Genomic DNA, 14,473 nt, shown 5'->3' with positions numbered 1-14,473 from the left:
TTCTTTTCGACGAAATCATTTACTTAAGCTATACATTCATATATATATATAGTTACATGGAAAATATATGTCTACAGGAGGCTAGGAAAGATTGCATTATAAATTGATTCGACAATGAATAACAAATGAGGTTAAGTACTAATGAAAGGGTAAGGAAGAAAATAATTTATGGGTCAGATGGTCCAATCTCCCCTAGCCTCCTTTAGACATATATTTTCCATATAACTATATCTATGAATGTACAGCTTAAGTAAATGATTTCGTCGAAAAGAAAATTTTCTTCACTGAATTCTCTTTTTCTTATTCAATGACATTATGAGTTATTTTAATTATCTGGTGTGTGAATCAATCGTTGGTCACCGGCTACCATGAGACTGCATCTCCTAGCGATGCTCCACTACCTTGTGGATCAGATCTTTAAGTCAAAGGCTCGGGGCGTGACCCCTTAAGAAAACCACCTGCTCTGGTTCGGGCACCCGAGCAGTATGATAGCCCTCACACAAACCAAATGACATTTGTGTGGCGCATATATATCTGGTGCCCCTTTGTACCAATATTTATACACTATATCTCCATTATATACTATATCTCAATTATTTACTTCCGGTTTAATAAAATTTCGAATACATTTATAGAAAAGGTATATACAGGTCAATCAATATTACAACATAGTGATACAAGACACGCACATAAATAGCACATGGTTCTTTTAATAAAGATGCATATTATATCAAATCAATATTTTTTGAATAATAGAGCAACTGAATGTTGAACAAAAACAAAACGAAAAAAAAGAACAGACTACTTACTTATGGTATTAATTCATTAAACAAAGGAAATGATCATTCGGTCAGTAATAATTTTCCGATTATTACTATTACCATTACCGCGTGAAGATCGTAACCAATGGTTGAAGACTCTAGGTGACATGGCTCAGAATCGATCACAATGGCGTAAGTGTATACACTCTTTATCTTCCCTTAAACCTTAAGATTAAAATTGCTTCATAACGTTCTTCCTTCCTATACTATATCCTTATATACAACCTATCTTTTATATACTACTACCACTAAATTAACTACTTCTATGAACCCGGTGTTCATCTTGTTGTGCTGACGAAGTATGGCAACTTGGACGGATGTATATGTGTGCCTGGTTCTACGTTGTAGCTGACTGACTGACTGACTGACTACTGATCATATATAACTATGTTCATAACATTCTATTATACATATTTTATTTACCATGAAAATAGTGGTGCTGGTCGGCGGCCTATCCTCCATTGGGAGTAACAGGCGTAAGGAATGAAAATAGTGACTATAATTAATTGTTCCACAAGGTATATACAAAATAAAATGTTAGATTAAGAAATTCCAAAAAATTTTTGACATTAAAAAATAACTTTGCAAAAAAATAATTGATCCAACAACAATTTCTCCCCCTATACATGTATAATTTATGCCGAGTTCATGAAAGGATGTGTTACAGGAATGAATTATACTCATCAATAATTGTAATCGTACTTTCTTACTTACTTACTTACGCCTAATGGAGTTATAGGCCGCCGATCAACTGTATTTTAAAATCAGTCTATGAAAGAAAATAGGTATTACATAATCGTTTTTTATGCTACATAGCTTATTTGTTTAAAGATTCCCATCATATGAAAAGATGAATATTTTAACGAAGAATATTCTTAAATTCATTTAGTATTGTTTGTTTGAATTTTTCCATTGACTTTTAGGACTGCAATTGATCAGTCTCTTATTGCCATATGTGTATACTGTGCGTATTGCCTCAATATAGCCTTAATTCGCAAGCATTATAAGCAAAGATGGACAGTGGCTAAATAGCCAGGCCACAGTAGCTGAGTGGATAACACGATGGCGTTTGAGTTCCAGAATGAACATCAACTCTGAGATGCAAGTACATCCAGCTACCGAGTCCTAAATAGGACGAAGTGTCGCGCGTTTTGTATTCCCCTTCTACCCACTATCCATCTTTGTTTATTATTTACAAATATATAGATACCTGTCATCGAAGTCTTTAAGAAGTTTCAATAACATTCATGATTTCCAAAATGATAAAAAAAGAAGATCTATAATTCATCAAATAAAATTGATATATACACAATCAGATTTATTTGAATATGTAAAGTCAAAATAAAGTAGTCCAAAAAAGATAGAAAATTTGTTTTGTTTTACCGTTGTTTTTTTTAAAGTTCCATATTACACACACACACAAATAAATCGATTAAATGTTTCCCAACAAACATTACTGAGTAGATATATATTAAGTAGATTAAAGAGGGGTGTTGTTTTTACTTTTAGTGTTATTTCTTTTACTTAATGCAATATTGACGCATAGGATGTATAGGATTCACATTGGATACTTATCATCGAAGTCTTTTAGGAGTTTCAATAAGATTCATGACTTTCATTTGATAAAAAAGGTATATAATTAATCAACGAAATTGTTATGTACACAATCAGATTTATTTGAACATGTGAAGTCAAAATAAAGTAGTCCAAAAAATTGTTTTTTTTTTGTTAAAGTTTCATATTACACACACGCACACACCAATAAATCGATTAAATGTCCCCCAACAACCATTACTGAGTAGACTAAAGAGGGAGGGATGTTGTTTACTTTTAATGTATTATTTCTTTTCCTTCATAAAAAGTAGATAGAAAATACAATCATAAGTTATCATTTTTCTTTATACAACTTCTTCTATACTACTTATTTACTTCAACACTATCTAATTCATAAGTAGTAAACATAAATAAACAAACAATAGTAACAAAGAAAAAGAAGCTCACTTTCATTGCCAATGAGATTGTATTAATTAATATAAAAATAAAAATGCAATATTCAAATGGTTGTGATGTAATAAACCACCATATACGATATTGAAAATTTTCTTTTGGTATATAACGTTTCACTGGTCTAGCTTTCAATGCAAATTCAATACATTTACGCTATAGATAGATAGATAGATAGATGGAAACAAATCAAGATGAGATAAAGGAGGGGGGGGGAAATACCGAAATCAAACTTAAAAAATCCAAAAAAAAAAAAAACAAACGGAACAAACCATAGAAAAAAAAGGTAATCCATTTCTTAATATTTAAATTAATCTTTCTTCTTGTGGTATTTTAACTATTGTATGTGGTTCAGGTTCTTTGGATAGATTCGCTTCATTTTCCATATAATTTGGTTGATATATACCATGTGATGAACGACGTTTATGTAACCAACGATATAAAAAATAACCACCTATGCTAAGTCCAATAATAACTAATATTGGTATAATAATGACAATTGCTAATATACCAGGACTAAGTCCAGGTTTAGATTCATTGTTCATTGTTGTATTCGAAGTATTCAATGTTTGTGAAGAAAGTGATGTATCACGTTTTACACGTCGGTATATATGATTCAGTTTACTAGTCTCTTCAGTATTCCGCATAAAGTCATCACAAGGGATTAGAGAAACACAGAATTCTGGGAAATCATTTAAACTATTTGATGATAAACATGAAGGATACATAGAAGAGAATAATTCACCAAATAATTGATAATTGATTTTACTGTTCCCATTATTGATTATTGTAAAAATAAATATATATAGGGAATCTATTGATTTAAACAATGGATATTTAATCATTGAATATGGTATATCCAATGAATGATTTACATATTTCAATGCTAATGAAGATTGTTCATTAGGATCTAATTGAAAAATAGCCCATAACTTATTAATATCAGAAACTCCATGAGATCTTAAATAAATTTTTAAGAGGTTAATTTGGTCATTCATCAATTTTGAATTAGGTATACGAAGTAATAGACAAAGATTTTTTGATCGATGAACATTCATGAAGGATGGTGATGATGATGATGATGATGATGATGATGATATTGAAGATGATCTTGTAAATTTCATCAAATAATCACTTAGTGATAATTCGATGGATTTTACTGAAATTTTTGGCGGTCTATTATAAAGATGATTATATCCTGGTAGTAATAGTAAATGTATAATGATAATTATTTTAATCCATTCCATTCCTTTCTCAACTAATCACCCTTTTCAATAGGATCTAACTATTGAATCTAATCAATTAGAATGAGTAAACTTACATAGATTTCTCAAATCTAATTGATATTATAAATGATAAAAAATAGTTCCACAGTTAAGAAAGTCTATCATTCAACTGAAGAAGAAATACTTCATTCAAAATCACTATTCATGCTTATTATTATTTCAAATGATCGAAGATTGTTTAATACAATCTGATTGGTTTTATTGTTGACAATTTGGTATGTTGTTTATTTCTTATTTTTCTATTATTATTAGTTTATAAGGAACCTATCACCTTCATTTAGGTAGGATTGACATAATGCAACATGCATAATTGTGTATGGTTATGTGTTCGTGAGATTATCTGTAAACATTAATACTCTTGTTCACAGATTGTATGTTTTAAGCACACTTAGCTTAGTAACACAATGAAGTTTAAGAAATCATTAGAAAAAGTAAGACATACTCTTATAAGACATAAAATATTGGTTGATATTTGTGTCTGTGCTAATGTGAATTACAATGAGATGAAGATAACTTAAAACCTACAATACTGATTAGATACCTAGTTGGGTGAGACTATGAATAAATTATTATTGATGTTATATAAGACAAAATATAAACAGAAAAAAGAAAAACATTATTAATCTTTGTATTGGTTGTATGAATCTTCCCATTAATATAATGGTCCGCAATTGATCAGTCTCTATGGACATATGTGCATGCTGGTCCGATATGAGCGGAGATGGCTAGCGAAGAAATCCAAGTTTCACGTTTCGTCATTTGGATGTACCTGCTTCCGTGTTGATGCTTACTATAAGACTTGAACTCAGTACCTTTCTGTAGAAACTTCATCAAGTTATTCACTGCTAACTACCAACCACCTCTGCTTAAAACACAAACACACCAATCAGTAATACTGTTTCATTGACGATGTTAAAGTCTCCCAAAGTTAAGCAAGTTATTCAACAGAAGTAAACTCATTTGATGTGATCTTTCAAAACATCAGCAACAAATATTGTTTGATACAAGTTGTTAAATTTATCTGTTTTCAACATGAAGAACTCCAGAGTATAAGATCTATCACTATGCCATAGTAACCAAATAAATAGTAAAATACTAGGTAGAAACGAAATAAAATGTATACAAATTCTGGCAAACCACTAAGCTTCCATTGACTATCTCCTTAAGTAATATTTTTTTCCATTATAAAGAGTCTTAAACCATTCAAGCAAGTAAATGGATCACTTAGTGTCGTAATTTTCTGACATATATTTAGTTTTATCATTCAAAAATTGAACATAGCACATTTTTAATAACAAATGAATAAAAACTTTGTGGAACATATTCATACAAGAGTTTTTAGTAACAGCCCCTAAATGCCCTGGTACGGCCGGGAGTGAGAAGAGTCCGCTCTCCCTCTCCAAATGCTCTCACACGGCCACGCATATACAGCCTCTGTCAGGAAAGTCCTACTCACTGACTTCTCGCACCACGAGTGTTGTTTGAGAAATTGAGAGGACGAAAAGTGAATGTCCGACGCTTTATCCGGGTTGGTGAACACGGAAAGTCCACCTAAAGGAGTCTGAAAACCCTGATTTCAAACCAATGATGCGAATGGGCTCCAGTATCCTGAGCGAACAAATGGCGGCTACCATGAGATTGCATCTAATCAATCATGATCAATATAAATCAAAAAACAAAACAAAACAAACAAAACTCAATCAACTTACTTGATTTTTATCTAGTTCACAATTTCTATATTCTTGTTCACCTTCTTGTTGAAATGTTACAATAACAAAACCAACAAATATATTAATCATAAAAAATGCTATTACAATAATATAAGCTACATAGAAGATAACAACTATTGGTCTATTATTATAAACACTTCCATAATCTTCAGCATATGAATCAATAGATCTAAATAAATGAAATAAATTTAAAAGAAAAAAAAATAAATAATGATAATCAGAAAGGGTTTTGTGGAGATTTCATTATTTTAATAGTTGAAATCATGAGTCAATTGAAGCTAGATCACCATGGAAAACCTGGAAGCACTAGACGGCCGTTTCGGGATCGTGGATGCGCACTGCTGAGGAGTCCCATAATAGGACGAAGCGGCCCTAAAGCAGTGCTTCCAGGTTTCCCATAGTGATCTAGCTTCAATTGACTCATAATTTCAACTATGAAAATAAATAATGATAATTTAATAATTAACTTATTATTAATAAAATATTCAAATTCAAACTTTAAAAAAAGAGGGAAAAGTTTATTGATTTCTAGAATAACTGGAATGAGAAAAAATTTTTTTAAATAATGATCATGACAATAGAAGTACTTTGTTATATCCTGGCGAAGATATGAGCACGGTTAACTTCCGACTGTCAGAGGCGTAGAAAAACTGAGGAAATGTAATAGATTTCTGTTATACATGTAATAAGATGTAAACATGCATGACCCACAGTTTTGTACAATGTCTTTCTCAAAATGTTTACTAAACAATTTAAAACTACTATGAAGTAGTCAATCTCATAGATGCGTAATCATTTTTGTTTTATTGAATAATAACAAGGAAGTCATTTTGTTATATCCTAGCGAAGACATGAGTACGGGTAACTTCCGGGACCTATTAATGGACTATTATTCTATATATATTCTTATTGTTTAACTATTGAGTTAATAGATTGTGTATATCTATATTCATCTTATTATAAGCTTCATTTCGACCTATGGATTATTATTATCATACGATTTACTGTTCTTAAATTATGCTCAGTTTATTGATTACTGTCTCCCACGTTCACAGCCACATTTGACTTGATCTTGTACAAATATTATTTTATATTTTATGGTGTGATGCTGTCGGTCTTTCTGATTGGTATATAAACCGAGTATGCTTGAAATGAATGATTCGCATAGATTCGCATAGCAGAAGCTGCAATTGGTACTCTGAACTCAATTTGAAGGGCTAGGCGGACAAGGGATGAATAAGGACGCTAGACTGCTCATACTGGTCGAACGTCATTGATTTGGCACAGTGCTAAGATTAGACAAGTCGTATTTCTATTGGTGGATAATTTACTTGATAAAGAGCCGGACCACAACAAATTAGCATACGGCTTTCTTTATTCTTTAAATTAATAACATACTTACTAATAGATCTATGAATAGTTTCTTATTATTTTATCATATGGAATAGATAGATCAACAAAATAATCATCTTTCTTAAATTAATAATAGAAGATGATTAGATTGAATGAGTAATAGTATAATGAATATTGTAAGTTATTGAATTCATATTTTAAACAACATTCCTTGGTTTGAATATGAAGAAATCAGAATATCATACGATAAATTATTACTATTATTAATGTCTCATGATTTTATGGAAGTAATGTAAATTAATATCATCGGATACCATCAGAAACAACCTTCAGTATGTGTTGATAAACAAGCTTCCAGTTGAAGAAGAAATTAGGAAAAGACGTTGGAAGTGGATCTGATATGCATTACAGAAGTCACTAAACAGTATCATAAGGCAAGTCCTAACTTGGAATCCTGAAAGCAGGTGGAAAAGCGGAAGGTCAAAGAACACACTATGTCGAGAAATGGAAGCATATATGAGAAGGGAAACAACTGGAAAAGATTGCCTTGAACAAGGCTGGATGATGAGTGCTTGTGAGCTCCCTATGTTCCTCTTCAAGGGCTAACAGGAGCTAGTAAGTAAGTAAGTTTTAAGATTTCGAATTCTTCCAGAAACACTTAATATTTAAGGTTTTTTAAAGTAATACAATCAATATATGATGATGGTTTATCTATCATACAGTCAAAAGTCTTAAGAATTAGCCTAAAAATAATGCTCTTCTTAATTGTAATACATTTTTTCAAATGAATATTGCTTTGTCGCATCACTAGCTTTGGTAATAGATTGTACTTTGATCAAACATAAGTTTTAAAGATGATCGGGTACATTATTTCATTTATCCACCTGAAAAATATTACTTATTCACTTAATCACCGTCATCAGTATATAAAGAATCTATGAAAAGTTCATCTACAACCTTATTAATCGATTATCAAAGTAATCATTACATGTGAAATAATTTCAATAGGTATCCTTTTATTAAACACTTTTATTTAGCACTTAACCGATAGACCACTGAGCCGGCCGGCATCCAACGGTGTTAATGTTTAACTTCAACTAATCCACGAAATCAAGCAACCATTCACCAATGTCTTCAGTGAGTTGATATCTCCCAACAAACCTGACTGAACTCCACTGGTTATTGCTTCTCACTAGAACCCCAGGAAATACCTCATGGAGCCAGTCACTAGTGAGCATATGATCATTATCATGAGGTTTTGTGTAGATTTTAGTAATTTTATAGAGTTGAGATCATGAGTCAATTGAAGCTAGACCACCATGGAAAACCTGGAGGAAATGAATGGCCGTCCCAAAATAGGACAAAATGGACGTCCAGTGCTTCCAGGATTTCCATGGTGGTCTAGCTTCAATTGATTCATGATCTCAACTGTATATCACATTATCACAAATGGATAGATTCTTCAATGTTTATGAAGTCTTAAATAGTTTATGCAATTGTAAATGTCCCAGTTTTATTAGGAATCACAGTTTTTACTGAAGTGTTAACTTCAATCATTTGTTTTAGGTTGATTTATTCAACATTAGAGACGAAATAAAAAGTCGATTAATCACTGTAATAAATAAACCATTCTGTTTACACTTTCATTTAATTCATTATATTGTAGGGGTTAATTCCTTTATATCTGACTGCAATATATAACATCCTGTCAACTGAGAATTTACGCATGCCAAATCTCCTAGTAGTATCATGAATTTACTTGAGACTGCTCAAAAGCCAGAACATCGGTTGTTGGGATAATTTATTGTACATAATTGATAAAATCAGCAAGCAACACAGAAAACAAGCACAGAGAGAAAAGTGAATGAGAGAGAGCGCAAAGAGCAAATCAAAACGAACCAGAGAAGGTATGTAAGCATACTCACTCTAAGCAAGCCTTAGTTAATATTTATAGTCAGAACAAAAATAATAAAATGACATGTGATGAGTAGGATTAGTAAGGTACGTGCATACACTAACATAGAAAGCAGACAAGATTAACAAGCGAGCAGTTAACAAGGTCAAAATGTGACTCAATAAGAATGGATAAATTGGCTTGTCTGGGAAGCTAGAATAAGCCAAGTGGGTTTGACATAGCACCCGACACTGCAACATATCACTTCTGCAACTAAGCATTGGACTAAAATACAGTCTTCAAGAAAGAGCATCACAATGCTCCACAATTTATAATGCATTCACTTTAATCTGAACTCCACTTTGCCGACTATTATACATTCTTTATCTCTCACTAGAATCATTTTGTTTTTAACTTTACAAACAATCAGTCTTGTATTTTATTATATGTAAAAGAAAATCGTAGTAATAGTTGATCATACAATAAAAACATTACCTATAAAGAAGACCAGGCCAACCTTCAAATGTTGACACAGCAAATAAAGTTAACATAGCATTTGGTACATTGTCAAAATTCAATGGATTATTTAACCATACACGTGCTAAGACTACAGGTCGACTTATATCGCCCAATTCGTATGTGATGTATTGACCACTAGATAAAATTTGAATATAAAAAGATGTATTATACAAAAAAGAGATACAATATATTCAAATACTGCTTAAGACAATGATGTTTTATAAATTACGGATGGACTGACATATCATGAATCAAAAGAGTAGTTGACAGTTTCTGAGGTTCAAACATGTCTGTTTTCTTTATAAAAAGAAATCAACGTTCACCCGTTGGCGGCCTGTTTAAACATCTGGGCTACCTGTTTCTGTCATCTAGATATTTCAACAAGTTATCTAATTTCGTTTGTTTTAATACATCATTATGCCTATTAATCGCACAACCTATTCAGGTGAGTTTCTGAAAAGTGTAAGACCTTTCGCTGTAAAGGTGACAGAATGCCTAATCAGAGATATCGTGGTTGCTGGCAGCGAGAAGAATTTACATTATTCAGATGTCGATTGACTGGGCTGCTAACTTCTAACTGGCGATCACTCAATATTTATCGTCAGGAAGGACGAAGAAGTAAGAAACGGAAACTTGTTGAAGTACTTTGTGCTGAGAATTCTATATTGTACCAAAAATATAATATTAAATAAAACTAATGATAATAATAGAATATTAGTATCTCAGGGTGAGAATCATGAAGATGTTTTATTCTCTGAGCTGAATGTTTTAGTTGTGAAGCTTCCATTGTCATTCTCAACAACATCATCAACAAACTTCAAGAAGAAATGATTCATATTGATTTTTGTACAGTTGACTAGCTTCTTTTTCTGTTGACCTTGACATAATAATGACAAATATGTGTGACGTGTTTGAACATTTGCCTAAACGTATACTAAGTAGCATAAAATTGCCTGTTTTCTATCCTATCTCAGCAAACTTATTACGTTTGATGGTTGAATGCGTTTACTTACTTACTTACTTCCACCTCTTACTCACAATGGAGCATAGGCCACCGACCAGCATTCTCTAACCCACTCTGTCCTGGGCCTTCTTTTTTAGTTCTATCCAGTTTTTGTTCATTCTTCTCATGTCTGTCTCTATTTCTCGGCGTAATGTGTTTTTTGGTCTTCCTCTTCTCCTTTGGCCTTCAGGATTCCATGTGAGGGCTTATCTTGTGACGCGATTAGGTGATTACCTCAATGTGTGCCCTATCCGCTTCCAGCGCCTCTTCCTGATTTCTTCTTCCGCTGGATGGAATCTGGTTAGCTGTCTCCCACAGTTGGTTGTTACTGATAGTGTCTGACCAACGGATCCGATGTATCTTGTGTAGACAACTGTTAATAAACACTTCTATCTTCTGGATAATGGCTTCCGTAGTTCCCCAGGTTTCCACCCCATACAGTAGAACTGTGTTGACATTTGTATTGAAAATTCTGATCTTGCTGTTGGTTGACAGACAATTGTTTTGAGTTCCAGATGTTTTTCAGTTGTAAATATGCTGCTCTTGCTTTGCCAATCCTCGCCCTCACATCTGCATCTGATCCACCGTGTTCATCAATGATGCTGCCCAGACTGAATGCGTTTACACTTCTTTATAAAGTGTCTACGATCTATCGATAATCTAATAATACGCACTACATTGATTGGTATATTTTCTTCTTCATTTCTTCTTTAGAGAAACGAGAGTAGTATACCATAAAATCTCTTCAGCAGATATATTATGCGATGAAAAGGGATTTCATCGGCCTGTCAGAAATTTTCGCTGCATCGAATCATTGCCGATGTTTGGAATATTGACATATGAAACGTATTAGACATGAATTCATTGGAATATTGAATACTACATAGTGACAATTCTTAACTATAATCAAACATGGTATCGAATGTTACCAAATAAAGTTTTTTTCACTTTTTATCATATTCACTTACTGACATTGACTTGGTACAAGACGTGAACTATCTGTACAAGAATGAAATTTTCCTGCGAATAGTTGTACACCAATAACAGCAAACATAAATTCAAGCAAAAAAGTAACCATCATTATTTTACCAATACTTTTTACAGCAACTACAACACATTGGACGACATGCTGTTGAATTCAAAAGAAAAGATGACAAATGAAAATTATTTCACAGGATAACTACAGTTTAAATATGTAATAAATCATCAAAAAATCTCTTCAGCGAGCAAATTTTTTCAGTCAGTATAGGGTTTGGAGATTGTTTAATTCCATTGAAATCATAAACCGAACTGAATTAAACAACCATTTAAAACCTGTAAGGACTGAATCGGTGTTTCATCTTAGTAGGGGGACAATTTAGCAACACGCAGTTACACAATGTTATGAACTGGTTGAAATTCAACGTCAACGCCGTTGTACGTCAACTCAATGGTCTAAAGGCTAGACGTTCTCGCACGAGACTAAAGGCTTTGGGTTCGATTCCCGATTGTCGGACCATGAGTTCACATGACTGAGGAGTCCTATACCAGGACCGAATAGCCATCTAGTGCTTCCAGTTTTTCAATAATGATCTATTATTAATCGGTTAATGATCTCAATGAAATTGTTTTTAACTAGTTCATTTTCTAAACTTTGTAATAGCATGGGTGTGATAAGTTGTGGATCAATCAATGATTATAGGTCTGTTTGTATTTAATTAGTTGCTATCCAGAATTCGACTAGATATTCATTTCAAATAAACAAATTGTTATTGAAGAAAGAAGTTTGTAAAACACGAGAAATATGTAACCAATATGATGAGTTGAGTAGCTATGGTTATCATCAAGTCATCGATTGACAAATCAAGAAAATCCACTACAAACAATCTTTGTAATAAACATTAGTGAAAATTGAGAAACAAAGGAAATAATTAAACAACAGAACAAAAACTTACAGCGATAAAAATGAAAGGTATCTAGCATAATCCTTCAAGTCTTTTAAATTGGTGTTCACATCGAGTTTTCATCGATGTGATTAAACAAACATTGATATGGTCTGTTAGTTTACATTTAATTAATGGTTGGACAAAGAATGCTCAGAGTACAATGAATTCACTACGTATTAATGTCACGTATGGAATAACTTAATTGGAAAAAGAATAATTTCCCAGTCATAGCTTATGGTTTTCATCTTAGCAGCATATCAAAAGTAATGGGTCCAGTGCAGGACATAGTTTAGTCCAAACACTAGAGAGAATGTGCCGTATTCACTGATATAAATTATGTGCACTTCAAAGTCTGTTGATGATAAGAGATTGCCTCAGATTTGAATAATAAGCTGAAAGCATGATTTCACACAAGAACAGGTTACTAAGGAATTGGGTCACAAGAAAGCTAGTGATACGCACAAAATATAGCTGCTTTCTATCAGCATGATAACGAGGCATTTGGCTAGTTTGAACTATTGATGTATTTCTTACACCAGCCAATTCTACTCAGTAAATCGTGGAACTTTCAAGTCACTTTCAGACCATTACATTTTAAATTAAAAGATTTCTCGTGTATATGCCGTATCTCCTGATGACAAAAAGTTAAATTTCATCTTTCATAAGTAACAGAACAAAAAATTATGTAATTCAACTTAGAATATGATGTAATATGTGAATAATGAAATCCTATCTTACTTGGATTGAGAGTGTAGCTCTTATACTGATATAAATAGGATATTCAATCATCTAATATTATCTCTTATTTACTTTTTCTAATTTATAGGTTCATGTAAATCCTAATATTACATCTGAATTAACCATTTAAAACATTGTTAGAACTATTATTTGCATAGTTGAAATCATGAGTCGATTGAAGCTAGACCACCAAGGAAAACCTGGAAGCACTGGACAACCGTTCGGTCCTATTGTGGGACTCATCAGCAGTGCGCATCCATGACCTCGCCTCACGAGATTCGAACCCAGAACATATCAGTCTCGCACCAGAGCACTTAACCGATAGACCACTGAGCCGGCATCTAACGGTTTTAATGTCTAACTTCAACTAATTCACCAAGTTGAGCAACCGTTCACCAATTGTCTTCAGTGAGTTGATATTTCACAACAGACATGGTTTGAACTCCACTGGTCACTGCTTTTCACTAGAACTCCAGGAATTATCTCTTGAAGTCAGTCACTAATAAACATAGGATGATAATCGGAATGGGTTTTTTGTGGAGATTTCAGTATTTGCATAGTTGAAAGCATAAGTCGATTGAAGCTAGAACCATGATTACTCAAATGCTACTTAAGATACAACAGATTGAAATGAAGTGATGAAGTAATTTACAAAAATCATTAAAAAGAAAACCAAGAGAATATTAAATTCATTTAGTATTGTTTGTTTGAATCTTCCCATCGATGTGTTAGAACTGCAACTGGTCAATCTCTAATTGGCATATGCGCATACTGTGGCTATATCGAAGCAATACGCACAGTATACACATATGCCAATTAGAGACTGACCAGTTGCAGTCCTAACACATCGATGGGAATATTCAAACAAACATTACTAAATGAAGATAGAACAAATATTGATGCAGAATAATATGAATTCATTATATTTCGTGGTTTCTCATCAGCTGCTTACAACCAAATATGCATTAGAGTTTCATCATTGGAGTAATAAATAATGTGGAACAATTGACATAATTGAATGTAAAGGATTGGAATAACGAAAGTCATCGATGATAACTATATATATGGGCAAGGAAAGGTCAGAGGTTATTAGGTATTGAAATAAAGGGAGGCGTAATAGTTAAGTGGAGTTCAGAGACAGATAAAATCAAAAATGTGATTATTTTAGAGGTAGTTGAAAACAATTAGGGTGGGTTACGT

At 32.7% G+C, this 14,473-nt stretch overlaps 1 protein-coding gene across 1 annotated transcript in view; it reads right to left on the bottom strand.

Moving 5' to 3' along the window:
- Positions 1–14,473, bottom strand: part of Smp_159990 (voltage-dependent calcium channel) — a gene marked incomplete at both ends in the record, with an annotated part of 134,204 nt that overhangs the window by 65,605 nt on the left and 54,126 nt on the right. The window contains 4 exons of the mRNA XM_018791368.1: positions 2,823–2,981; positions 5,821–6,010; positions 9,584–9,742; positions 11,579–11,739. Coding sequence (XP_018645428.1) covers positions 2,823–2,981; positions 5,821–6,010; positions 9,584–9,742; positions 11,579–11,739 — 669 coding nt within the window. The remainder of the gene's footprint in view (positions 1–2,822; positions 2,982–5,820; positions 6,011–9,583; positions 9,743–11,578; positions 11,740–14,473) is intronic.

The sequence above is a fragment of the Schistosoma mansoni genome, assembly GCF_000237925.1.
Source record: "Schistosoma mansoni, WGS project CABG00000000 data, chromosome 3 unplaced supercontig 0077, strain Puerto Rico, whole genome shotgun sequence".
In the NCBI taxonomy this organism is placed as follows: domain Eukaryota; kingdom Metazoa; phylum Platyhelminthes; class Trematoda; order Strigeidida; family Schistosomatidae; genus Schistosoma; species Schistosoma mansoni.
This window is presented reverse-complemented; position numbering and strand designations above follow the sequence as displayed.